Source organism: Nelusetta ayraudi, unplaced genomic scaffold (genome assembly GCF_046127955.1).
Source record: "Nelusetta ayraudi isolate G7.1 ecotype Tasmania unplaced genomic scaffold, CSIRO-AGI_Nayr_v1 ptg000193l, whole genome shotgun sequence".
NCBI lineage: Eukaryota > Metazoa > Chordata > Actinopteri > Tetraodontiformes > Monacanthidae > Nelusetta > Nelusetta ayraudi.
In genome coordinates, this window is record NW_027466242.1 from 345,085 (window position 1) to 372,657 (window position 27,573).

The 27,573-nt window shown below is 53.5% G+C and overlaps 1 protein-coding gene across 1 annotated transcript in view; it reads left to right on the plus strand.

Annotated features, from left to right (window-relative positions):
- shq1 (SHQ1, H/ACA ribonucleoprotein assembly factor) overlaps nucleotides 1-24,193 on the plus strand; it is a 29,954-nt gene extending 5,761 nt beyond the window's left edge. Inside the window, exons 8-12 of the mRNA XM_076015693.1 lie at nucleotides 3,946-4,103; nucleotides 4,575-4,628; nucleotides 8,256-8,379; nucleotides 15,099-15,219; nucleotides 23,148-24,193. Of these exons, the coding sequence (XP_075871808.1) occupies nucleotides 3,946-4,103; nucleotides 4,575-4,628; nucleotides 8,256-8,379; nucleotides 15,099-15,219; nucleotides 23,148-23,793 (1,103 nt within the window). The 3' untranslated portion in view covers nucleotides 23,794-24,193. The remainder of the gene's footprint in view (nucleotides 1-3,945; nucleotides 4,104-4,574; nucleotides 4,629-8,255; nucleotides 8,380-15,098; nucleotides 15,220-23,147) is intronic.
- Nucleotides 24,194-27,573: the final 3,380 nt, after the last annotated feature.

Below are 27,573 nucleotides of genomic sequence, written 5' to 3' on the forward strand. Positions count from 1 at the left end.
CGGTTGGCGCAGTCTTGACTGCAACGCTAGCGCCACCCGTCGGCCGCTCCGTCTCCCTCGCCGAGGAGCGACTGAAGACTAAATCGCAGCATGCTGCTGGCTTAACAGCCGCTAATTCCAGCCACTTCCACTGTTTAGACAGGCCCGAGGCTACGGCTCACGTGAGGCGCATGGAGGGTGAGAAAGAAGAAGGGGGAGGGGGGTGGGGGGCGAGCGGGGGGTGGAAGGGGGGTCGCGCTCCTGAGAGGGGATTTAGATTAAATTGATGGCATTAACACAGGAAGGGACACGAGTCGTGTCTTTAACGGCGCCGCTGACGAGCAGCCATCAATCAGCTGCCAAGCGGAGGCAGAGGGACATTATGCCCCGCCCCCTTCCCCCCCTCCACCTCCCCCCGGGGCTCTTTGGCCTCGTTCCGCATTCATTCAGACAAAGTGGCTGAGTCGGGAAGCCGGCCGTAGATAAATGGGGCCAAATTAAACTTAATGGTTTGACTGACGGGTCCAATAGCGCCAGCTTCAGCTGAGTGTGAAGGATGACGGCCTGTCGGAGGAAGGGGGGGGGGGGGGTTAACCGTCCCACTGTCACATCCTTAAATCGTGGCCGTGATTTTTTTTTTTTTTTTTTTTTGAAGCGGCTGTTGTGCGCACGTCACCTGACAGATACGTGCAGACGAAAAGTGCTAATGAGGGAGAACCCCCCCTCCATGACACCCCCCCCCCCCCCCGGTGGCGCTGACAGGCCGCAGCTGTCCGCCACAGGCTCGTGTTCCCGGGCCGGTGGTGGCGCCGCTGAGTGGTCCTGACTGGGCTTCACTCCACCTGCTGCCACTCTGCCCAGGCTGCACTCAGACATCTGACCTCCGACCCAGTTGGACCAGGACGCTGGGCCCAGTTCACTGCCGAAGACTCTAACACACACAGCCCGTGTGTGTGTGTGTGTGTGTGTGTGTGTGTGTGTGTGTGTGTGTGTGTGTGTGTGTGTGTGTGTGTGTGTGTGTGTGTGTGTGTGTGCGCGCGCGCCCTATCCCCTAATCCGAGGTCACACGTCAACTACACGTCAACTACGCGTCAACTACGCGTCAACTTCTTACATATGTGAACTCCCGCCTGGTGTTTGAGCGCCTTTGGTTCGCTCTCTCGGCACCACAGAGGCCACCTGGACCTGCGGAGAGCCCGGCCGGCACCAGGCGAGCCGCTCCAGCCGGACCAATTAGGCTCAGAGAATTCATTTTGCGACGGGCAGAAGCCTTCGTGCGCCGCGCGCCTAACGGGCCATTAGCGGCGATCGGCTCCATGGCAGAGCGACACGAGTGGTCGGATCATCGGCTGACTCGACGGGGCTCAGCCGACCGGCACCACACACCTGGCACCACCGGACTGGAGCCGCTCTCCCGATGGAATCCACACACCATCCTGACTGCACGTGGTCTTTGCGTGGGGGTTTTTCTGATAGAGATGCAGACACAGAAGTCAGCCAGTCATCCGTCAAAGTCGCGTCTGTGGTGCTCAGCCTGTAGCAACAGCGGGGTGGGGGTGGGGGGGTAACATGATTTCAGGTGTGTGTGTGTTTAGTGCAAGGTGCAGACTCTGCAGGCAGCGAGCCTGACGTCATGCAGGAGGAATCTCCCCCTCCTCCTCTTCCTCCCCCTCCTCGACCCCTCCCCCCCCTCCTCTTCCTCCCCCTCCTCCTCTTCCTCCCCTTGCCCCTCCGCCTCTGCCTCCCCCTCCTCCTCTGCCTCCCCCTTCTCCACCCCTCCTCTTCCTCCTCTTCCTCCCACACCTCCTCTTCCTCCCCCTCCTTCTACTCCTCCTGCAGCAGCAGTGCCACGTTCCTGCTGCAGCCAGACAGATCATTTTAAATCACCGTGGGCGTGCACGAGCGTGCGTGCGCGCACACACACACACACACACACACACACACACACACACACACACTCACAGTGGGTGTGAAGTGTGTACTTGCAGGGCTCCACAGCGGCGTCCCCCTCTCTCTCTCTCTCTCTCTCTCTCATCAGGTGCTCGCTCCGAAGCGACTGGCCGCCTCCTGGGCAGAAAGAGAAATTGCTTGAAGCTGTTTAATAGGCAGCTGGGAGAAAGTAGAAAAAGCCGTGGCGGCGGCGGCGGCGGCATCGTGTTCCCGCAGATGTGGAGCAGACACTTTAAATCAGACTGGAGCTGTTTGTGCCGCACCATTAGGCTTCCCGCAGCTCTCCATTAGCAGGAGGACTCGTTGGGAAAGGCAACAGTTGGTGAATTTGCAGAGTGCAAATCACTCTTTCTTTTGTAGCGCAGATTGTTTTTTTTGTTTTTTGCTCCCTTGTAATGAAAAACTGCTTAAATCGATCAGCTGCACTAATCGGACTCATTTGAATGTGGCTGCTTTGGCCCACGTGGCTTCTGATCCGTCTTCACTTTCCCCTTGTTGCTCATCAAATAGGACACGGTTCAACACCGAGAGCACTTTGATTGATTTACTTTTGTCATTTCCAAGGTAATGCTTCTCTCGTGCAGTCAGCTTTCATACTTTGACAGGAGTTGGCCTGCTTTTCAGATTACACTCGACTGTGTGCCAACAAAAACCTGCGCTTGGCAAGCCTTTTATTGTGTGTGTGTGTGTGTGTGTGTGTGTGTGTGTGTGTGTGTGTGTGTGTGTGTGTGTGTGTGTGTGTGTGTGTGTGTGTGTGTGTGTGTGTGTGTGTGTGTGGAAATGGACAAAATCCTGCTCACACAGAGAGAGTTTTGTCTTTGCTGAAAGTTTCTCCAGAAGCTGGAACCACGATACGGCGCTCTGGAAGTCAGAGCCGTCAGGTCACATCTGACAGGAGTTTTTTTTTATTTATTTTTTTTTCCAATCAGGTCAGACGCTTTATGTCTGGATGTCGCCCTCGACAACTGAAATGACGGCAGAAGTTCAGTTGTCAAACGGCTGGCAGAGTCGCGCTGTATGGGCCGCAAACGTGTCTGCACAGAAATGCAGAGAAGGAAAAAATCTCAGAGCCACTGTGAGCCCGTCAGGCTGCTCTGACAGCACTCAGCTCCTTTTAAAGCAGGAGAAGGAGACAAAGAAGAAGAAGAAGAAAGGGGTACAAATAGTGGGACTGCAACTTTCAACGTGCCAGACGGAATCTTTCTTCCCCAATCATTTTTTTTTTCATGTGTCAATGAAAGAAAGAGCCTGCAGGAAACATTTCAGCCGGCAGTTTTGCCTGCCAGTGCGCCGGCCGCCTTCAGTCCTCAGGTTCTCATGGGAGTTCATCACCGGAAGCTTGTCACTGGCTCAGTCGAAGCTTCGGCATGCAGGCCTTACCCAAGTGAGCTCTTGCCAAAGTGGCTCCGTGGTGAAGCGACCGAGGGGGAATCTTCCCACTTGGAGATTTCTGGCTGCTTTGGTGGGGAAAACGTCCTTCCAGGTCTGATGGCGCCCAGATAAGATTTTAAGAAAACAAATATTTTGTTCATCCCTGATGAGGGGAAACGCAAGGAGAACAGACCCCATACAGACTCACCCAGTGCAGTGAGACAGGTGAGGTGATGCAGTACAATACAGTGAGACAGTGCAATGTGGTAAACGGCCGAATGAGAGCTGTAAAAGTGTGACCTAGAAGAGTGAGTAGAAGTCTTGAGAATCTTGAATATTGAAACCCTGCAGCAGCTGCAGCGTCCTGGTCTTCCTGTCTCCTGCCTGGACTTCCTGCAGCTGCTGGCTGGTCACTCGGTGCTGAGACCGACCCACTTGGAAGAATCCTCGACCGTCTCAGACCAAGCATCACTCTCACTCTCACTCTCTCTCACTCTCTCTCTCCCTCTCCCTCTCCCTCCCTCTCTCTCTCACTCTCTCTCACTCTCTCTCTCTCACTCTCCCTCTCCCTCCCTCTCTCTCTCACTCTCCCTCCCTCTCTCTCACTCTCTCTCTCTCTCTCTCTCACTCCTGTCGTTCATGCAGCCGTGTCGTTCAGCGGTGAGGAGAAGGAGCAGCTGAGGAAGTTCACCAACCGCTCCTACCTGCTGGACAAGGCGTCCCGGCGCCAGGCGTGGCTGAGCCTGGTGGACGTGCTGCTGGCCTACTGCTACGACGTGCGCGCCACCGAGGGCGAGCACAACGTGAGTGTGTGTGTGTGTGTGTGCGAGTGTGAGGAGGTTGTTCTCCCCTGAGCCACACTTAGCCGGCGCCGGCACCGATGACAAAGCCCCCGGATCCTCAAATCCTTCAGACCGCCTTCCATTTCATTCAGGGCCTTAAGAGATTAGCGGCAGATCTGTGCGAGCTGCGTCCAGGCCGCTTTGTGCCGCCGCTGCGAGGTTGCGACGACACAAGGCGGCCAGGTGAGCGCTTGTCAGACACGTTCCGTTTAATAGCAGAGCGAAATGTTTTGAGCCGGCGGAATCCTGAGGGAGGGAGGCAGGGAGAGAGGGAAGGAGGGAGGCGATAACATCAGTTTCACGTCGCCTCTCACCTTTAATTATTCAGTCGGAGAACGACGACCAGCGCCCCTCGTGTCCTAAAGCCATGGTTTGATTTCTTTCTCTCTTTGTTTTGGATCCTATTGGGTTAATTCCACTTCCGTCCTGCAGGTGGAGTCGCCGTGGACCATCAGGAAGCTGAGCGGGACTCTGTGCTGGCTGGAGGTGAGCCGAGTCCTCCACAGAACACTGCACAGCTCCCTTAATAAAGAGTCAACATGATCTCCAGTTAATTCATTCGTTTGACACCCAGTGTGCACCTTTGTCAAAGCAGATTGTCTTTTTTTTCTCTGAGGAGTCTGAAGAGTCTTAGATTTGCCTGCTGTAGTGGAACCTTGTTTGGATGAGGAGATCTAGAATTTCCACCGGCACGGTTCCTTTTTTCCCTCTCCGTTGAATCGTACTGTTTTTCCTTTCGAGCGTTCTAAAAGAACGTTTCGTTGGTTTTGTCTTTGCCTTGTAGCCTCGTCACGCTCACTTTGCCACACTGAGCTAATTTCCGCTGATGAGCAGGCGAAGCAGAAGAAGAAGAAGATCTCTGCCTGCGTTCTGCTCTTCTTTTTCTTCTTCTTCTTCTTCTTCTTCTTCTTCTCCTCTTGACGCCGTTTGTCTACGATCGCCGGTCGGCTGCAGCTGACAATGCCACTTGTTTTGACTGGAGGGTTGATGACACGCATGGCAGCGGCGGCGGCTGCGAGTGTTTGAGTGATGGGAGGGTTAATAACACGTTTGTTAGCTTTAGACACGAGCACAGTTGATCCGTCTCTGGATGAACGGGCCCCGCTACTGTTGTAAACACTTCAGCGCATCTTTTTTTCCTCCCTCCCACCCCCCCACTCCCTCTTGTCGTTTTGGCTGAGTGAATAATCCAGATCGTCTAGATTGAAGCGTGCTGCGAACACACTGACTGCTGAGCTGCTAATTGTTGGACTTGGCAGCGCAGCCCAGTGGCAGACAGCAGCAGTAACAGGTGTTTTCAATTCAGAGAGCAAATGACAGGGTGTGTGTGTGTGTGTGTGTGTGTGTGTGTGTGTGTGTGTGTGTGTGTGTGTGTGTGTGTGTGTGTGTGTGTGTGTGTGTGTGTGTGTGTGTGTGCTTTGCCAGTGCCGGCGAACGCACAACTGGCGTCCAGCGTCCAGAGAACAAATTGTCTGATTGTTCTCCTGTCAAGCTGGGCTGCGCTCACACTCGTGTTTCCAGGTAATTAGTTTTGTGCCAGAGCCACAGGAAGTGGATGAAGCTCTCGTGCTGCCCAGGGGGTGTGGGGGGTGACGGGTTTGGTACAAATTGTTCCTAGTTAGTTGTTTGTCGAAAACATGCGGTCGTCGTGGTGTGTTTTGTTTCTCAGTGCAGATTCACAACCAGTTTTGATGTTAAATCGTTTAATTTTGACCCATCAAGAGTTCTTTTGTTTTTGTTTCTTGGCCTGGTCTCGGACCCTGAGGCATTTCTGCCGCTCTTGTCTCGGTCTCGGACTGGGGGCTTTTGGAGATGTTGCTGTTCCATTTAGAAGCAAACTGGAATTTAAAAAGATTGTGGTTTCTGTTTTGTTGTTGTTTTTCTCTGATGTCTAAAGTCTTGGTCTCGTCTTGGTCTCGATGCTCCCTGGTCTTGATAATGTCTTGGTCTCGGTAGGTGCCGCCGTCTTAACTACGACCTGGGTCATGTGATCCGCTTGACCAGACGGCCAGACGTGCTGTGTCAGTTTAACTGTCATTGTCGTGAGGTGGGGAAAAAAAACAAACGGCGTGCTGTTGCTCTGAGTTGCTGTTGGTAGCAGGTCGTAATTTGCATCGACTGAGCCAAAAGAAAATCAATGTGGTTCATCCCTCCTATCGATGCTTCACGAGCTATTTACCGGGCTGCCTTTTGTTGCCAGAGCAGCTCATTGATGTCAGAGTCAGTCGATGTTGCAGGTTCTGGGAGAAAGTGAAGGAACGTTGCGCCTCTCTGACGGCTCGCCGTGTTTCAACTCTGCAGAAATGCAGCCGCTAAATTGCAGATGATCCCCATCAACGTCTGTTTTCTTCAAAACCCATCTTGCCAAAAAAAACAAAAAACAAACCCACTTGCTGTCTTCTGCTAATAAGACCTGCAGGAACCTCCTTTATGTTCAGTGCTTCTCTGCCGAAAGAATTCAGTCCCAACTAGTGGGAAAAACAAAGTGCGCCGCCCTGCAGGGACCTCTTGTTGTGCTCGCTCTTTTTTTTTCCTATAATTTTTTTCAGTCGTGCTGGCGGGCATCGATGCGTCACGCTTCCACTGATGAAAGAGCCGTGCAAGACGGCGGCCGACTCCAGCCTCGACAGACCACCGCGCTAACGAGTGCCGAGGCCACGCCCCTCACTCCTCCTGTGATTGGCTCTCAGGGGCTTCTGTGCGCGGATCCGTGCGTGCGTGCGTGCGTGCGTGCGTGCGTGTGTGTTCTCATGTGGTCACCAGTTGCGAATCCCTCTGGATTAGAGACATGAGCCAGTGGAATAGAAGAGAATAATACGGAATTTACTTTTTAATCCCAAATTGGGAAACTACACCAGCTGCGTATCAATGAGCCTTAGAATTTTGCAAAGGCAAAAATATGGCAATAAAAACCTGGTGATGGAAACAGAAAATGGAAATTTTATAAATGGCACTTCTATTTTGCAAAAATAAAATGCAGCCACCGTTGCAGCACTAAAAACAACGCAAAGAATAAATAAACTACACAGTAATTACAGTAATTACAAGAAGCATTCAGGTCAATCTATACACAGACAACCAGAGCAGATGTGCAAAGACAGTCAGCTGTGCAATGAGGAGGCAGTTTGCTGGGCTCGCAGCCGTCTGACATCTTGTAGTTTTTCTGGCGAGTGAAGGGAAGTTTCCGGCCGGCAGGCTGCCGTCAGTCAGTCAGGCAGTCAGTCAGTCAGTCAGTCAGTCAGTCAAGCAGCATTCAGTGCTGTCAGCTCTCATTGACGGCTCCTCTCTCTCTGCAGAAAGGCTCCCGTCTCCGCTCGACTGCCTGCTTCTGTGTCACAGTGGAACCGAGCGCTGCCTCCTCCCCCGCACGCCCTCCCTCTCTCCTTCTCTCCGTCTCTCCTTCTCTCCCACCCTCCTCCATCTGCCACATGTTTACTTGTCCTCAGTCGACTGCGCTAGTGTGACTGCGAGCTCCCCCTCCCCCTCCCCGTCCCCTCCTCCGCCCCGTCTGCAGCAGCAGACCTTATTTACACTTTGGCTAAACGAGCCCTGGGGTGTGTGGGTGGAGGTGGGGGGGGGGGTCGTGATCTTGGTTGACGCGGTACTTACAGGCTCGCCGCATCGCATCCCCTAACGAGCGCCGCGGAATAAAAAGTAGAAGAAAGGGAGAGGGGAGAAAACGAGAAAAAAGCGCGAGAGAAAAATCTGTGCCGTGTCTGCGGGCAGTCGATTAGCGTGGAGGAAATGCGAGGGTGCAGGCAGTGATTAAAGAGAAGCAGCAATTAACAGGCCGGGGCTGGCGAGGTGTTTAAGAGTTGTGAACTCTGTGCGTTGCCGACTCTGTAAATGAGGGGAGTTGTTAAGAGCAATTAGCGCCGAAGCCGCTGGGCTGCGCGGCCACGGAGCCTCGCGGTTGTGCAGATGAGGAAAATAAATGAAAAAATGTTTACATAAAAATATTGCTTTTTTTTCTCCAGAAATAGTATGATTTATAATTTGCAATAGCGTGGATGAAATGTAGCAGCAGCCGATTGCAACCTGTGCAGACACTCTGAGGGCTTTGTGCATCTCCTCCTGCAGCCGTTTGTCTCTGACTGCTTGTTTTCCCTGCAGACGTACAGCTCCCTGCAGGACGTCCTGGTGTCCTTCGGACGGAGGGTCCTCTGCTATCCCCTCTACCGCCACTTTGACATGGTGTCCGCCGCGGTGGGCGACGTCGCCACCATCCTGCAGTCAGGTGAGTTGCAGACAGCCTGCGTCTCGCCCTGCATGCACTGTTGAAGGAGTGGCGTGGCTGCCGGGGTTGCTTCTCTGCTGCACCACCACTCTGTTTAGAAAAAAAAAAAAAGGAAATCCAGAAAATTGCACCAGCGCAGCAAGTTCCTCCTTTAGGTTGGCAGCAACGCACTAACAGAGAGGAATCAACGACCAGCGTATTGTTAAACAAAGCGCAGTTGTGTTTAGAGTGAGAAATGATTTGAGTCAGTAAACTCTCGATGGGCGATCTGTCATAAAACTACAGTAGGTGGTCCTTTCAAAAAAACAGAAAGAGCCTCCAAAATGTCAGCATGCCGTCTAAATTGATGTTGCGGAGCTACGATTGTACTGTTGAGTGTGTGTGTGTGTGTGTGTGTGTGTGTGTGTGTGTGTGTGTGTGTGTGTGTGTGTGTGTGTGTGTGTGTGTGTGTGTGTGTCGGGGGAAAGACTCCTCAAACAATCAAGATGTCTGCCAGACAGAGACGAGGCTGGAAAACATGTTGCTCTTCTCAATGCAGCAAAACCGAAGCACCGCCGTGTGCGCGAGTTACAGTAAAACTCAGTCGAACAGCAGCATCTCTTTTTATTTCTTTTTTTTATTTTGTTAACATACAGAGAGCGCCTCACTGGCAGGAATGAATGTTAATGATGAATGTTAAAGGATTGGCAGCAAAACAACAGTCTTTCTTCTTCTTCCGCAAGTATTTATGAGAATTGTTCACGCGAGGCTTTGCGTGGGGGAAATGGCAAACCTGGTTCAGTTGGGTTGATACTGGTACCAGTCATTCATACTGGTACCAGTCAACATGAACGCTCTGTCAGGGATCAGGAGGAGGGCATGAAGAAAGACCACTTCCGACAACCTCTTCTCGGTTGGTTTTTAGTGAAAGTGATGTAAGAAGCGGCTTTGCGTGTCTCCCGCTGACCCCCTGCTGGGCGGCCCAGCTCCGGGTGTCAGGGGTCAGGGGTCAGAAACGCCTCGTGCTCCCTGGTCGACTCCCTGATGTTTGTCTCAGAACCAGACCAAGGTGCTCAGGAGTTCCCAGAATGTGTTTGACGAGCTGTTGGGAATGGAACTCCGCCTCCCCCTCCCCCACCTTCACCTCCACCCCCACCTTCGCTGACACCTGCAGTGAAAAGACACTTCTCAGCCGCGAGCGTCCGGCTGCGACTCCCCACCTTGTGATGATTTCAACGCTGGCAAGCGGCAGCAAATTAAAGGCCCCTTAAAGCCCAGATTAGCAATCCTGCGCCTCATTAAGCAGGATGATGAGTTGATCCGCAGAGCCGCCCAGTCCTTCCGCTCGCTAACCTTCCTCCTTTTCTTCCAGCTGCCCAAACACTCGTCCCGACATAATGAGGTTCCTCGACGTTATCGCCAACCCAGAGACGTTGTTTCAGTCCTCGGCGACTCCTCACACAAAACCACGCTGTGTCTTCCCGCCCAAAAGTAGCAGACTGATAACAGCAGTGTTGCATTAGACAGGATTAGTGATTATTTCCACACTTTTGGCCCCATTACTAGAACCCCTGGTAGGAGCCGTGGAGTTTTTCCACTCTGCGTGCAGGGGGCGCCCCCTCCTCAGCGTCACTCAGATCGCGAGCTAATTAATTTGTCGTCCGGGCCGCCTGTTGGAGGCACTTTGTGTAAGTGGCTGCGGAGAGCAAACATTCGTAAGGTATTAGTCAAACAAGGCCGTTAATGGCGGCACGTGAGCTCTCCGCCCCGCAGGAAACCTTATCAGGGGGTAAATATTTGAGCAGGCGTGCGGCTCCTCGCCAAGTTTCCAAGGTTGTAACTGAGGAGCGGCCTGGCCAGCCTGGTTGGAGGACGGAGTGGGAGGAAGACGCCAGTGTTGCTCCACCCCCACTGCTGCCCCCTCTGTATAGACGCAGGCCACCGGTTTAATTAGTTCCTTTTAACGTAGCCGCGGTTTGACTGCGGAAAGGAATAAAAAAATCTTCACGGCCGAGGCACAAAAAAAAAAAAAACTCAATTAAAGGCACAGTGGCAACATAATCATCACACTTACAGGTCAACAAACAGCCTGGAGAAACAAACACTCACTCACTCTGCCCACTGGCTCAATGAATCGATGGCAGAACACATAAAAGTCACCGACTCGGGAGACTGACTGATAGCAAGTGTGAGTCCCCAGTGTGCAGGGGTGAAGAAGTCCATGCAGCCCAGGGGTGCACCAAGCCACGATGAGTAAGAGCTGCACAGTCGACCACACACACACACACACACACTTCATGACCGAGGCTGTGAATTAATTACTGCCATTAGTGAGTAGGAGAGGCCGGGGACACGCCCCTGTGGAACACCCACTGACGCACTGAGGGCAGCACGCTGACACACCTGAAAGAGATTCCTTTCTTCCTTTACAACTGAAAAGGTGATATGCAATGTTGGTTTCACGAGCTGAACACACAGTGACCATATGGCGAGCAAAGCTTGCTCACCTGAAATTCCAGCAACGAATGAAAGACTTCCGGGCTTTTGTGCACGATCGTGCAAAACCAGCAGAGAAAGACGAGAACGTTGTGGAAGGTGGAGGAACGAACTCGGCTGCCAAGTTCAGGAAAAGTGACTCCACAATCAACGGCGGTTCGAGGGCTTCATGTGTCTGTCAGACCAGTTAAAACCAGGTGTGTTCAGAACACCTGAGGCAGTTTTCTGTCCTGAGTCCTGACTGAGTCAATGAAGTGGAGCAGTTCACATCCTCCCTCATGAGAATATCAGTGAAGATCAGGACTGCTGAGGTCCTGTCCACACGGGAACGTTTTTTGGTGGAAACGTTAAAGTACTTCACCGTCACGGCGTTTCGTCCACGCGGCAACAGCGTTTTGGGTTTCCCGCGAAACGTTTTTTTTGCCAACGGGTCCCAGAGTGGGAAAATCAGACAACGCCGTTTCCTCGTTGTCACGTCGTCGCTGTCTGGACGGTGAAAACGGCTTTTCCTCGTGAAACGATGACGTCATCGCACCGTCACTGTCATGTGACCATGTGAAAAAACGCGGCATGCAATGCGGCAGCAGCGGCACAAACAACAGCGATGGCACCGAGAGCGGATTTGTAATCCAGTGTGATGAGTTAGTAGTAATTCCACCTTGTCGTCTGTCCACACGAGAGACTCCGCTTTTTTCCCTCCACTCGCCATTGTTTCTTTTTCGTGTTTGGCGTGTCGCGGAAATGGGCTTATTTTTCTATTCTGGGTCCGTTGCCTGTGTCAGCGTCTGTTAACAGCGCCACGTTTCGGTGTGGCGTACGCATTACATGGTTTTCACCCACCGTTCCGTTGCCATCTGCCAGCGTGTGGACCGGGCCTGAGTCTTCTGGCTCATCGTTCAGTGCTCCTCCAGAAAGGCTGAAGTGTTTTTTTTTTTTAAGGTAAATCCCATCAACACTATGCACATTTAAATAGATCATTTTGCCTGAAACGCTTGATTGGGTTGCACACCTGCACCAGGAATCGTAGTGCATCTCTCTACTTCAGCACCGTGCACAGGGTCACAGTGGACATTTTGAGTCGTCCCTTGGTGCTGAGACGTCCCCCTGCTGGAGATGTACAGCAGCTCATAATGTGGCATCGGAAACGCGCGTCACTCCCGTCAAGCACCATTGCAGGTGATTACTGTCAACAAACGCGTGCCTTGTCATGAAAACACTGAAGCCTGCAAGCTGGAGAAGGTCAGCTGTGTCTTTTTATGTGAAGTGGAAACAGAGTGCGGTTTGGTTTTTGTTTGGTAGGGAGGGAAAAAAAACAAAAACAAAAAAACACTTTTCTTTCTGCTCCCTCGGCTGCTTTTGGAATCTTAACAGCTTTTTTCCCCTTCTCGCGGCAAACACACAGCAGGCGTTGTTGTTGTTGTTGTTGTCGTCGTCGTCGTTGTCGTTTGTCCACTTCACACCCGCCACTTCATCTCAGCACTCTGGCTCATTTGCACACCTCTCCCCTCCCCATCGTCGAAAAAAATCGATGTCGGGGCCCCCCAGGTTTTTGGGGGGGGGGCTTTTAACTCGCTTGTCCATCCAACAACCTGCCCTCGCCCAATTAACACACCCCGCTCGCATCTCTCCTCTCCCTCAATGCGAGCGTCGAGCGGCCGTTTCCCCCCCACCCCCCGTCCCCCCGTCCCCCCCAGCAACAGAACAAACTCCTCCCTGTGAGAAAGCAGCGGCGTCTTGGAAGCGAGTATAGTTTCTGCCGGCCGCGCTCCAAGGCTCAATTTGAGGGCCGAGTTCCCCTGCCGCACACAATCCTGCGCTTAAATGAGAACCAAATGTTTGTTTAAGGTTTTTCCTCGCTGCGAGTGCGCTGTTTGTTTTGATTGGGCTGGAATGTCTCATGACAATGCCAAGCAGCTCCGGCGAGGCCGAGCGCAGCGCGCTCCCTTCACCCCCGCGAGCATTGTTGGCCACATCAAAAGGCTATTTATACGCCCCGGCGGCGGGAAGAAGCGCCGCTGCAGTTTGGGCCTGGTTGTATTTTGGAGGCGGGGCTGGTTTGTCGGGGCAACACGTGGGGGGACGTGCGAGAGGCTCCCGTGGTGTCGCCTGGAGCAACGTGCCAAGCATAACAAAAACAAGAAGCCCTAATACGTGTCATTTGCATCCAAGCGCCAAGTCACTGCGACTTAAAGGTCCAGTGTGTAAAATTTGTCTTGATTTATGATTTTCATACTGGTAAATGCTTAATAAGCCCATAAATACATCAATAAAAGTGTATAATCGCAGTCCAATAAAAGTCATCTGGTTCTCCTCCCCTCAGAACAGTTCTCATACATATAGAAGAACATACATGGAGCAATAAGGGTCCTGCTCCCAGTTAGCTGCCATGTTGCGCCAAAATATTCATAAGGAAGCCTGGTGTGGACAATTCTACTGCCTGACGATGCGTTTCGCAATTAGGTTGAAAGAGCGCATATTCAGATAAACCAACGAAGAAGAAGGTGGTCGAGGTATCCAGAGCTGGTTGGACCGGTCACTGTGGCTTCCATGTGAGGAGGAGGAGGAGTTATCTCAATGAGGATCAAGCTCTGATTGCGAAGCACTGCGGCGATACACCGCAGCTCCGTCACCGGGTCGATGGCTGCTTCTGCATGAAAAAAAACAAAAAAACCTCAGACGACAAATGATAAACAAGGCCTCCAGTGTTTGATTTCTCCCAGTAGATTTATTCTGTGACGACCTCTAGCGCGGCGGGCGCCAACCCAAACGTAAAGCCGCTCCTCTGCTGCCCGTCGCCGAGCAGCACATGTTTATCCGACGATCCGCGACCGTCCGCCCAGCAGACTCTGCGCTTTCATGCGCCAAGGATTTGGAGATATTAATCTCAGTTTCTGATGCCTCCTCCGCCCTCGGTTCCGTGGCAGCGAATCAAAAGCTTCACACACACACACACACACACACACACACACACACACACACACACACACACACACACACACACACTGAAGTCCACCGATGCACAAAATAGATCCTCATGGTCTCATGGAATCGTTTACCTCCAACCAGAAGCTGATGCAAGACTGTAGCTTGCTAAAATATTTACAGGGGTTTTTTGGGTTTGTTTTTTTTCAATATTATTCTATTTGCAGTGTGTCAACATAAGGAAGTGAAGCCACAATCAAGTGCAGACCTGCGGGTGTTTGTTTCTGGCCCACTGGGGGAGTTTACAAGGTTCAAGTTGCTCAAACAATTTGAAACGTTTGCTGCAGTTTCCCTGCTTGGTTGCAACCAGCAGAGTCTGAGTGGGTCGAAAAGGTCCAGTGGAGCAACCTCGTGTCAATCAATCCACAATCCAAGCAAAGAAGCTTCAACTCACGCTTCCACCGTGATTGCTTTGGAGTGGGACCAACGCCAAGGCGGTGTCAAAGGGCGGAGCCAGCGCCTGGCTGGGTGGTGGGCGTGGTCACCACCCTGGCACCGAGTCTTTCAGTTGGAAAGGTGGAGCAAGGAAAAGATGGTGAGACCAACGAGGAGAAATCCAGATGCATTTCTCCACCGCCTCTGATGCTTTTCCCCCTCGCGTGCCGATGCGGCGGCAAGAAGAACCAAAGAAAAGAGAGAGAGAGGGAAGAAAAGGCCCTGGCGGCGCTGATCCATCCAGCCCCGTGGATCTCGGCTCTCGGCTCCGTCAGATCACAAGCGGAAGCTGATTGAGATTCGGCTCAGAGGGCTTGTAATGATGCTGCACAGCAGCTGCACGGGCAGGCGCCTTCGCTTGACAGGTTGGGGGGTGGGGGGGAACAAAAAGCGGGGGGGGGGGGAGAGAAACCCAATCAAAAACACAGCGCCGCCTTTTGACAGAAAACCTCTCTGACATGGAAAAAAACCCTGAGAAGACGCAGCGGCGGATTGACAGGAGGCAGCGTTAAGAATAGACTCCTCCCCTCTGGGCTCCGTTTCCTTTTCCTCCTTTTTCCTTTTTTTTGTTTTTGACGAACCTCTTTTTCCTAAGCGGGGGAGTCTTCACCGTATGGATCAAATGACTGCGCAGCTCACTGTGATCCCACTGCCAGCCCCCCCAGGCTCACCTTTTTTTTTTTTTAAAACATATGGAACAATGAGCTCAAGTCTTTGGACGGCCGCCCGCCGACTCTCGCCGGGCGTCGTCCTCCTTTAATAGCGAGCGGGGAGAAAAATAAATCCGTTGTGAAATGCAAACCTGCTGCTTGTGTTGCTGTGCCCAGGGAAGGCCTGCGTCCTCAGATGCCTGCTGGAGGTTCACCGAGTCTTCCGGGAGAACGAGCCGGCCTACATCCTCAACGACCTGTACGTCAGCGACTACTGCGTCTGGATCCAGAGGGTCAAGTAAGCCGCCGTCTCTCCCGTCCAATCCCGTCCAATCCCGTCTCGCAGTGACTCTGCGTGTTTTCCGAGGGTCGCCTGCGAGCGCATTACTCATTAACGAGCTCTGTTTTTGCTGCCGGCCTCGGGTCCGAGCCAGCGCCGCGCTCCCTCCGTCTGGGAAGAGCCCGGCTGAGGATGGTGGGCTCAGCGCCAGCATGCAAACAACCGTAAATGCTCTGCAGGGATTTTAGTGACCGCCACCACCACCACACCTCCACCTCCACCTCCACCTCTCCCTGCTCCTGCACTGCCAGCATTGCTCTTACATATGTATGCAAGGCCTGTGCGATTCATCGATTTTAAATCGAGATCAGATTTTTATTTTTTTTTAGTCGTAACGATGTTAAGTCGAGGAAAATCGGAAAATCGATTTTCCTCTTTCATGCTTCCGGGTTGGCGCCTCTTGGGTAACGTAGTAACCCCCCCTATGCCTATGTTTACTGGCATCTGCCCGAGCCACAGCAGGTGTTAAAACCAGGAAGCAATTCTGTTTGCTGCCCTCACCACGACCTGCTAAATTATTTTTACAAAGTCGCATACAACACGCACTTGTCCCGTTTTTGTAGCGTTTTTAACGAGATTTCAGAGGGAAAAAAATCAGGATTTTATTTTTGACCAAAAACGCCTAATGTATGAATATATGTATGCATGTGTACATATATAAACAGTGGGGCAAACAAAGTCTTTGGCAGCCACAGTTGTCCCACTAAAGAAGATGAGAGATGATGCACGTGTATATATATACACACATATTTGTGTGCTGTCTGTGGCTGCTAATAAAAGATGTCGGTGGTCTCGCCTTCCGGCCGGATCTCCGTCACCTGGCCGGAGAAACCACTCACTCTGAGGACTGAGGAGGAAACTCAACAACTTTTATCACCTGATCAGGTCGCCAGACGGTGGAAACCTTTGAATTTGGGTTAAAGCAAACAACCGCCGAGCACTCGATTTAAAAAAGAAAAAAAGAAAAAAAAACACCAACGCGGTGGAACACCACTGGGCGCGGCGCTCCCTGCACACGCAGAGCAGCGGCGCTCCGACTCGGCCGTGAGTCTCTGAGGTTTGGAACGCTCCCCCGGCCCCCGAGCCGTTTGTTCAGGCAGCCTGTCTGACGGCGTCTGATGACAGATGGTCCGCTCATTGTTTTCCCTCGCCGCGATGATATCCAAGACCGCCCCCCTCTCAACCCTCCCCACCACCACCACCACCACCACCAGCCCCCCCCATCCTCCTCCCTCCGCTGCTTCTGACATCCTCCGCTAAGTGAGTCGTCTCCGTCTCCCTCTCTCTCTCTCGCTCTCTCTCATGTCTTGTCGCTTGCTCGCCCGTTGACGAGGCCGACGTAACCAGCTGACGCGTGACGGACGGACGGACGGACGGACGCGACAAACACCCCCCACCGTCCCCCTGCAGATTTATCGCCTCTCCGCTGCTCGAGTCGCTCCGACTGCGGCGGCGTCGGCCTTCAAATTTACGACCTCGTAAAGGCGTCAGCGTGATTTAAGCCGCTCCCCCTTTCCCAACTCTCACACGCCGGAGTTGGAGCGCTTTGAAAAGCTGAGCGTCGCTCTCCCCTCCCCTCCCCTCCCCTCTCCTCCTCTCCGCTCCTATCCTCTCCTCCTCTCTCTCCTCCTCTCCTCCTCTCCTCTCTCTCCTCCTCTCCTCCCCTCTCCTCTCCTCCCCTCTCCTCTCCTCTCTCTCCTCCCCTCTCCTCTCCTCCCCTCTCCTCTCTCCTCCTCTCTCCTCCTCTCCTCTCCTCCTCTCTCCTCCTCTCCTCTCCTCCTCTCTCCTCTCCTCTCCTCTCTTCTCCTCTCCTCTCCTCTCGTCCTGGATGGGAAACCTTTTCTTTTTTTTCCTGCTGCGGGAGATGAAATTTCAGCGCCGCTCTGACTCCGTGCAGCGGATGCTGTTTAAACGTGTGCGGCTCTAATTATCTCCCCACTGTCAGCGGCCGGGCGTCGCTCCAGAGGGAGTCCGTCGTCCCCGTCGGGGGCCCTTTGAAGGTCCCTCGGGTGCCGGACCCCCACCCCCCGCCCGCCCAGGGCTGCTGGACTGAGGAGAATAAAATCCAGTGGCCTCACTTCACTTCCTCCTCCTCCTCGTCTGTCTCCTCTTTCTCCTCTTTGTGGTGCTCTGGCTGCTTGAGAGGAGCTCTGGATGGAGGCCAAGCTGGACTCTCTCACTCTCAGCTGCACAACGCAGACGCACAAAAAGCTCATAAGCCCGGCGTTGTGTTACACTGGCTGGACTCGCAGCGGAGGGACACCACCGCTTCCATTCAGCACCGGTGCACAGCCAGCCAGCCAGCCAGCCTGCCTGCCTGCCTCGTTAATTGGGTCAATTAGATTCTTGCAAGGGGGGAGGGGTGGGGGAGACTCGAGTGCATACGATGTGCTGGAGGGGGTTTGTTCAGAGAGGGATGGAGGGATGGAGGGAGGGGAGGTGAGGAGAGGAGAGTCGAGTTTCCGTGGAAAGTCAGTTTTTTTTTTGTTTCCTCCCCTTTTGTCTGGTTTTGCCACTGGGAAATTGACACAAACCTTTTCCTGGGGTCAGAGGTCATCTGGCGAACTCCCGTCATGAATCACTCAAGCTCAGGGTTCAAACCAGCAGACTGATGCTGAGACCTGGAGGACGACACCCAACCTCCCGCAGGTCTCATTCCTCCTCCGCTCGTCTCTGCCGGATGTCTAATAGCTACCCCCCCCCCCCACACACACACACACACACACACACACACACCCCTGCAGGGAGAGGAGTCCGAGGCTCAGACGAGAGAGTGTTTCAGGGCCAAAGAGGTCGAGCGTGAGGGTCAGCGTGTCAGACGAGGACCCCCCCCCCTCTCCCACTAAAGACAGACTTGAGCCTGGTGGTCCGGGGTCAACACCCACCAAACACCCACCACCCCCCTTCACTTAACCCCGCCCCCACCCAGCCACTCGCCGCCGCCCGGCTCGTAAAGCACGAGGAACTTCCTCTCCCTCTCCGCTTTGACTGGGCGGCTCAGAGAGTCGGAGGATTGGAAGTCGATGTTTGCAAAGCAGATGTTTGCAGATGTTTGCAGATGCTGGACTTTATCTCAGTCGTGGTTCAGACGCCCAGCGCTGGTCTTCTCAAGTGGAGACTGAGCATCATGTGACTCGCTGTGTCAGTCCCAGTCTTCCCACGCTGACGATGCTCTCCGGGCTAAACAGCAGCAGCTGCTGCTGCCGGAGCGGCGTCGTTGGAACCCAAAGCCGCTCCGAGTGAAAACCAGAACAGGGCCGACGTCGGTTCCGGAGGGTGTGGAAGGAACCGGTGACTCGGATCAGAGTTGACTCGGCCGACCCGCCTGCAGTCGTCCGTGACGGATCGATCGACGGGCGGCCGAAGCACCGACACTCTCGTCTCCGGAGGAATTTTTTGGGAATTTTCCCACATTCCTTCATACACTCCACCGCAAACCGCAGAGGCCTCGCTTTTTGTGTACGTGTACGTGCGCGAGACTCTCTCTCTCTCTGTTGGATCAATGTCTCTCTCTCTCTCTCTCTCGCCCTCTCTCTCTCTCTCTCCTTCTCTCTCTCACAGTCTCTCTGTATGTCTCTCTCTCCCATTTCCGAACCGTGCCGCCGTTCCGGCTGGCAATTGCCGGCCATCTCAAGCTTTCATTTCAAACACTCAGTCAAGAGAGCGATGCCGTGTGTGTGTGTGTGTGTGTGTGTGTGTGTGTGTGTGTGTGTGTGTGTGTGTGTGTGTGTGTGTGTGTGTGTGTGTGTGTGTGTGTGTTCTTATTCCTCCGAGCTGCGTTGGGAGAAATCTTGCGCTCGTGTTACACACATTTCACATTTGTGCGTCTGATGACGGCGAGCTCTTATCACAGAGGCGTCTCTGAAGAACCGCTGAGCCAGTTGGCTTTTCCACTGATGAAGGAAATGTCACAATGTCATTTAGCTGCTCTCTCTCCTCTCTCCTCTCTCTCTCTCCTCCCTCTCTCTCTCTCTCCTCTCTCTCTGTCCCTCTCCTCCCTCTCTCTCTCTCTCTCCTCTGTCTCCCTCTCTCTCTCCTCTGTCTCTCTCTCCTCTGTCTCTCTCTCTCCTCTCTCTCCTCTGTCTCTCTCTCTCCTCTCTCTGGCTCTCTCTCTCTCCTCTCTCTCCTCTGTCTCTCTCTCTCTCCTCTCTGTCTCTCTCTCTCTCCTCTGTCTCTCTCCTCTCTCTGTCTCTGTCTCTCTGTCTCTCTCCTCCCTCTCTCTCTCTTCTCTCTCTCCTCTCTCTCTCTCTCTCTCCTCTGTCTCTCTCTCTCTCCTCTCTGTCTCTGTCTCTCTCCTCTGTCTCTGTCTCTCTCTCTTCTCTCTCTCTCTCTCTCTCTCTCTCTCTCTCTCTCTCTCTTGGATGCCACGAGTGCACATGCCCTCACTCCCAGACTCCTCCACAGTCTCGTGTGAAAGACTTGGAAGCGTCTTCTCCCCTTTTTCGTTGCTGTTGTCTTGTTGTTGTTGTTGTTGTTTGTTGCTATCAGGCAGAAGTTTTCCGATGTGTAAACTCCTCCCCCTTCCCGACTCCACCCCCCCACCCCCCACTCTCCTGGCTTTAATGACGGCCAACCACAGCGGCGGCGCTGCGGTAATGACTGGCTTGTGTACAACATTATCCCCCCAAACCCCCCCCCCCCCTCCCGGACGCGGCCCTTTGTGTTCACCGCAGGCCCGAGAGGGGTGGGGAGTGGGAGAGGGAGGGCAGAGAAAACAAGCGCGCCTCCCCGACGCTAACTCAATAATGACTTCCCACGGGGGGGAAGAGAGGGAGTGCGGTGGTTTGAAGTGGCTGGACGGCGGCGAGGCTCTGCAGCGGAGCTCGTCTGGCCGCTGCAGGAAGCTCTACTGCGAACGCCTGAACAGCGTGTGCACGGAGAGGCCTGCGCACGGGGCTGCGCACGGCGCTCCGTGCACAGCTTTAATGTCTTGATGTCGTCTAGCCGGAGAGCCGGAGGGCGTCTGCACAGCGCGTTCAGATCCAGCTGCTCATCTCCATGGAGATGGAAAAACAACCACTGGGTTCTCCAAAGAACCTACTGGGGGGGGTCCGTGCAGTGTGTGTGTGTATATATATATGTGTATATGTATGTGTGTATATATATGTATATATGTATATATGTATATATATACATATATATATATATATATATACATATATATTCAGACAGCTGATACATTCACATGACATGAGGTCAGAGACGAGATCGATGACATCGGAGCGTTTCCATGGTGTTGAAGACAAGTTGGGCTACATGGTGCTGCAGCTGTAATGTCGCCTCTCAGCAATTAGGTTGCGAGTTCGGGGGGGGGAATGAAAAGCTCAAATCTCTGATGTGGCCAGAGCTTCTGCACCCGCACCTGCAGGTCCATAGCCGTTCCCAAACAGGTGGTCAACACGCTTTGAACTGCACCTGCTGTGCCTGTGGAGCTCACCAGGTGTCTTCCCATCCAGCGGCTCTGAGTTGGAACCATCAGAGGAACCATCAGGGGCGTTCTGCTGCTGAAGTCGCTCTCGCCAAACTGAATACATTTTTCCGAGAGAAACTCTCACATTACTAATACCCCCCCACTCCCACCCCCCTCCCCCTCCTCCCCCCGTTCCTCAGGACGCCGCTGCATCACATTTTCTACATGGTTTTTTTCTGAACGTCGTAAATTCTCAGCTCCGGCTCGGGAGGCTGCTTGAGGAGAAAAAAAAAAATCCACAAGAAGTTGAGGGGAGGATTTCTCTGCATTGTGAGCTGGCAGGCTGCCCGAGCCAGTGTGTTGGCCGCAGCTCTAAACGCTGCAGCGCTGCGGTCCAGTGAAACTGCCAAGAAACTTTTTTTCAAGAGACAGACAGAGAGAGAGAGAGAGCGAGAGAGAGAGAGAGAGAGTTCCCCTCGTCGCCACTTCTTCTTCTTTCTACTCCTGCGTCTCCGGCTGCAGCGCAACCAGACCGTTTGTTTACACATTCCCCCCGGTGAGGTCGTAAACGAGCGCCGCACACTTTCCATAAACACGCTCCGCATTCCAGGGTGAGAGGGGGGAGTGTGTAGGGGCGAGGGGGGGTGAGCGGGGGACTCATTAGTAGAGCGTCCGGTAATGAGGAGCCATCGCAGTGCTCAGCAGTGAGTCCATGGCCGGGGGGGGGGAGAGAGAGGGAGGGAAAGGGAGAGAGGTGTGAAAATGTGAGTGGCAGCGGAACACACACACACACACACACACACACACACACACACACACACAGTGAATGGTTGGAGCCTGAATGGCAGTGACCTCTGGGGTCACCTTGTAATCACCATGGCGATGGGGGCGGCACACACTCTTTGACCCCGCCAGGCGACCAATGGCCACCACTTAAGGCTCTGGTGGAGGTGGAGGAGGAGGAGGCAGTGGAGGAGGAGGAGGAGGAGGAGGAGGAGGAGGTGGTGATGTTGGAGGTGGAGGAGAGGAGGAGGAGGAGGAGGCAGTGGTGGAGGTGATGGTGGAGGTGATGGTGGAGGAGGAGATGGTGGTCCCAGCATGGTGGTCAGCCTCCAAACTCTCTCTCTTCTTTTGAGGATTTTCATGCAATGCTAAAAAAAAAAAAAAAAAGCCAGAGCTGAACAACAGGAACCCTTGTTGTATCTCAGGAAGGTTTCTGAGACTTTCTGAGGCGTCCGTCCTCTCGGTCGTCTCAAGTAGCCCGCATTTGTTGATGACGGGGGTCTCCAGGGTGGTCCTGCCTGCAGGGTTTCTCTCCTCCAGCCAGTCGTTGGGCCCAATATCTGGTTTTGAAGTTGCATCTCCAGCTTGCTGCTTATGGAAAAGGTGGAGCGACACCGTGGTTAAAGGCTGAAGGACGTCGGTTCTCCTTGGTTCTCTTCAGGCTCCTCCCACAGTCCAAGAGCGTGCACGTGAGGCGAATTAGCCAGTTGATTAATTAATCAACCTTTTTTTTTTTTTGACCTGCTCGATGTGGCTTTTGTCTTGTGCCTTCAAGAGATTTGATGCAGGATAGCACAAAAAAAATCCCAACCTGGAGCCTTTGAAGCTTGAAGTTGATCTGTGTGGCAGCGACTGACTGACGGTCACGTGACCCTCCGCCGCCGTCTGGTCTGCCAGCAGCAGTAACGCCGGTCTGTTGGCTGTAAAAACATCTCGAAGGAAACACACACACACACACACACACACACCGAGATCAGCAGCTTCACGTCGAAACGGAAACGAGGAAGATGAAGACCGGAGTTGAAAAACACAAAACCAGAAACCCAACAAGTTGACATCTTGTCCTGGCTGATGATTGGCCGCCTGCTCCTGGGCTTCTCATTGGATTTCCTCACAACCGCCGAGGTGAAAGTGTGTGTGTGTGTGTGTGTGTGTGTGTGTGTGTGTGTGTGTACACATGTTCAGCGGGGTGGGGGAGGGGCAGGAGCAGCGCCCCCCTCTCTGTAATCCCTCTCCGTGTCTTATCGCCTCCCCCAGCGCTGGGGTGGAGGAGGTGGAGGTGGGGGAGTCGGGGAGGGTGGGGGTGGTGGAGGAGGTGGTGGTGGTGGCAGCCAAACGCAGCGTATCAGCGCCGCTCATCTCCTCATTCATGATTAAAACATCCGCATTTCCATATTCCATGGAGCCCGGACCAAACGGCCGTCTGCTTAGCATTCCGATGAGGCGGCGCCGCCGGTTAATGGCCGTTAGATCTGCAGACGGTTATCATCCCAGCGCCCGCAGCCGGAGCCCATCGCGCACTCGCTCCCTCACGCCCCCGTCACACTCGCCCGACCGTGAAGCCGGAGCCGCGCCTCTGGTTTTTTTTTCCCCCTCATTAGCGCTCCTCTGTCCTCCGAAGGAACTTTGCGGCTCCCCCTAACGCGCTTCTCCTCTCCTCTGTTTCCTTCTCCTCCTCCTGGGATCCTCGCAGGTCCAAGAAGTTGCCGCCTCTGGCAGCCGCGTTGAAAGAATCCTCCCTGCAGAAACGAGAGCTGGGGCTGGAGCTGGAGGAGCTGGAGGCGGCGGCCAGGATGGTGGTGGTGGCGGCGGCGGGTGGAGACGGAGGGGAGAGCACGTCGGCATCCAGCGACGAGGAGGAGGACGACGACGAAGAAGAGGAGGAGGAGGAGGACAGCAGCAGCAGCAGCAGCAGCTCGTCTGATGAGAGTGAGGACTGTGAGGCAGGAGGAGGAGGAGGTGGAGGCGGTGCTCTCTCCAGTGAGGGAGTGGAGGAGGAGATGTGCAGGGACAACCCTCTCCAGCTCCGGTCCTGCACCGCCGCTTCGCCCGCCCCCCCCCAGCAGCAGCACACGGCGGAGGCAGACTCCTCCTCCCTCCCCCTCCCCACCACCACCACCACCTCCTCCGGCCCCCCGCAGGGAGCCAAACAGCTGATCCAGGAGCTGGAGGAGCTGACCATCTCCCCGAGCTGTGGCAGCGAGGCGGAGAGCAGCAGCAGCAGCAGCAGCAGCAGCGGTCCAGAAGGTGTGGCGGCACCTGAGAGGAGGAGCGTGGGGACGCTGCTGGAGGTCACTCCTCGCAGGAACCCACTGCTGGTGGTCCAGGACCAGTCGTGAACCTCCAGAGCTGCTCACACTGGGAGTGGTGATGATGCTCTGTGGACTGACGAGCTCGGACACCTGAACAACAACAACAACAACAACAACAACAACAACAGCACCAAAACTATTGGGTTTTTTTTCAGTCCTGAGTCCAACTTTGATTGACTCTTTTCCTCTGTGTATGTTTTGTATGTTATGAATTGACAGCTTTCCCTCTGGTCCTAGAATTAAAACACATTCAATTAAATGGTTTCATTGAAATTTGTTTTTGTTTTTTTCATCATGAGTAACTTTTTTTTTTTTTTTTTACTATAAAAAACATATACAGTTTGTTCACGGCCATTGAAACAGCGTCTCTCTAAAGGCCTAGTTGTGTTGGAGCTGAATAAAGAAAAGCAGGTGGGGCTTCTGTGGATGACTGTGTGTCACTCTTTGTTCTGTGTTGTCGTCCGTCACTCGCCCGCAAGGGCAGAGCAACTTTTTGGGCGAGCCGCTCTCCTCCTCTCCAACAGCAGGAGAGGCACTTCCCAAAGCGCCGCCATCGATTGAAGCGGGGGAGAGCGGCGGCGCTAAGCGGGGAGAGATTGATTCATGTGGGAGGAGCGGAGGAGCAGCGTCAACACGGCTCAATATCGGCGGCGGCGGCGAGCCAGACGAGAGGAAAACAAACAGGGAAGCGCGTGTGGCGAGATGGATGAGGGCTGCGGCGAGATGAGAGAAGAGCCTCCTGAGGAGCCCCAGGCTGGTGGGCGGAGCCACTGTGGCTACAGCTGCACCTGCACCTGCTCAGCCAGGTGGGGTGCTTCGCTAATCCACTGCATTTATTTCACATGTTCAGATGGGAGGGAGCCAAAACAATGTTGTTGTTGTTGGGTTTTGTTTTTTTTTCAGATTTTGCCTGGATTCTCCAAATCCAAACGCTGAGCCTCTGCCCGTCAGGAAAAGCTGCTTTGTGCAGCTACATCCTGGTTCTATCAGAAACTTGAGGCAATGAGCTATATTGCAACACGTCCATTTGGGAAAGGACCAATTAAGTTAAAATGTAATCTTGTCACCTTCCAACAGTTCTTCTTTGGTGTTTCGCACACAGTTTGGGCCAATCACATGGCTTCACTGTCAGATGAGCCAATCAGAGGGAAAGCAAAGAGGCTTCCTGGTAAGTTGATATTGGGTTCACACTTCCTGTTTGTGTTGTATTCAAGACCACACCAACCTAGACCGAGACATTATCAAGACTAGAGATTCTCCAGACCAGACCAGGACTCTATATATCATTACAGTCATTACAGTGTTGGCTGAGTCTTGACTGGTCTGGATCAAAAATCCCCGGTGCCTCCAGTCCCAGTCCCAGACCGAGACCAGACCCAGTAAAAAGGCCTCTGAGTCCGAGACCGAGACCAAGGCCCTTAAAAAGTGGTCTGAGACAAAGACCGATGTCCAGTACCACAACACTACTTCCTGTCACGTCAGAACCCGCCATTTTATGACTGGGTCTTCTGGCAGACTCGATGCCCAGCTAGCTCAGAATTGACGTCGTACAAACCTAAATTTTCCTTGTGGGCTTAATTTTTTTTAGGTTTAAGCTGAACCACAGTCTGGGGCGGCAGGCCGATCTGCTCCTTAATCAAGCAGAGCAATTTGGTGAAGTGGGCGTGTCTGAATCACGTTAGGGGAAAATCTATTGGCCTACTGGCTTCAGACTTTTAGCCGTCGGCGTCCTCGCTGCCTCGGACGCCACGTGGAAATGAGAACGTGTCAGCCGTCGGCGTTCCTAACCACTCGTCTCCGGCGGAGGGACGGATCGATGGAGTGTGTCACCTCAGGCTGGGAATTTCATTCCCGCACAGAATTTGAAGGCAGCTCAGGGAGCCCCCGGTGCTGATGATGGCCCCTGCGGCGGGAGGCGTCATTGTGTTACAGCGTGATGGATGGCGCTGTTAAGCTCCTCCCGAGAGGAGACGAGCCGCTCGTCAACAAGCCCACCGGGAGCGAGTCAGTGAGTCATCGCCGCGTCCTCACATGAGTTACGGTGCGAAAAGTTGGACATTTAATACAGCTGCAGCTGCTGCTGCTGCTGCTGCTGCTGCTGCTGCTCTCTACCCAGGGACGGGACTCCGCCCCCAGGCAGACACTGGTTCCGTCCTTTCTCTCCACCAGGGTTCCACATTGATTAAGTGACACTGGGTCCCACTGTCGTTTTTCATTTTAAAAGGTCCTCTGTGTTCGCCCATTAGCGCCGCCGTCTCCCGCGCTCCGGTAGCTTCTCCTGCGATTAATCCCCCTCACCGGCAGAGACTCCGCTCTCCACCAGAGGCCGACGTAACGATGCCCAGTGATAAATTATTCAAGGCGCTAATGAATGCGACGCGTGCGCCCCGTTTTTGATAAATCAGCCCCTTCAGTCTTGTAGCCAGCTCAACCTTTGACCCCACACCCCCCTACCCCCACCCCCACCCCCACCCCCTTGGGGTTCAATAACATGGACTAAAACATGTTCAGGGCTGAAGGGCCACACAGCTAATTAGCCCATTAGCTTGCAGCGCGCCGTACCCAACAGTTCCTCTGAGGTCCCCCAGCAGAATATATGTCTCTAAAGGGATATGGTGACATTTTGATGTAGACTAATGGTGCTTTTCCATTAGACAGTGTTAGCGCTAACCACCTCCACTCAACTCGGTTTGACTCCTTTTCCGCAATGAGCGAGTTCCACCGCAATGTGGGCGGAGTTGTCGTCGTTGTTATTGTTTTGTTGTCTACGTGAAGCGTCTGACTGGGCTCTGTGCTGGTGGCGCCATCGTTTGAAATCACAGAGAGATTTCAAAACCTGGACTCACCTCCTACTGTTGCTCCTCAGGTATTGACTGTTGACAAACAAAATCAAGATGCCCCCGCCTCCCCCTTCCTCATGTTGAACACACAAGGCCAGATTGAAGGTAAAGTGAAGGAGCAGCAGAAAGACCAACAACAATAAAAGTATTGACGTAAAAAGGGTTTACAGTCTGTAGTGCTTTGCAATCAAGAGCCAGTTGGTTTCCTAGATTTCTAGGAGGCTCCTAGAGGTTATTAGGGTGCAACATGGTCTCTTATCCGTGTTTAAAAAAAAAAAACCCTCAGCCATTCAGGTTTTTTTATTATTATGTCCGTGGCGGTTTGAGAGGGTGGGGGGGGGGCCCTTTGGCTCCCTTTTTCCTATCAAAAGAGAGTCTCCATAGCAGTGGCTCTATTGTGACCTTGCTGTGAATACGCGCAGCCTCTGGTTGATTGTAATAGAAAAGTCAATCTCCTCTCCTTTTTTCCCCTGAGAGCCAAAGCGATTCTGGGTGCTTGAAAAGATTAATAGCCCTCCCGCAGGAATGAATCAGGTGCTCTCCGGGTCTCCGACACGTTAGCCGGCCGCCACCGCCGCCGCCAGCGAGCACAAATCCTTTTGTGTCTCCACCGCGACGCCGCTTCCTTTTGTGGCCCTTGGTTCTGTGTCATGTCGCTCCAGGCTTGGCGGGCGAAGAGACGAGGAGCAGGTGGCCGTCGCCGGGCCCTGCCCCTTCCTCCCCGCTCGGGCTCCCTCCTCCAGCTTTGTGGTGTGCTGAGCAAGTCGGTCGCCATCCTTTCCATCAAGGTCCAACTGGGAAACCTTTTAAAATCTCATCCAAGGAAAGAAAAAATGCAAGCTCAATCGTTTAAATCGAGCGGTCACTGGGCGGAGTCAACGAGGCTCGTTGAGCCGCTCGGTGGAGGTGTGATTAATCTGTGATTAATCTAACCGACACCTGATGTAGAGGTTAGTTAGTTAGTTAG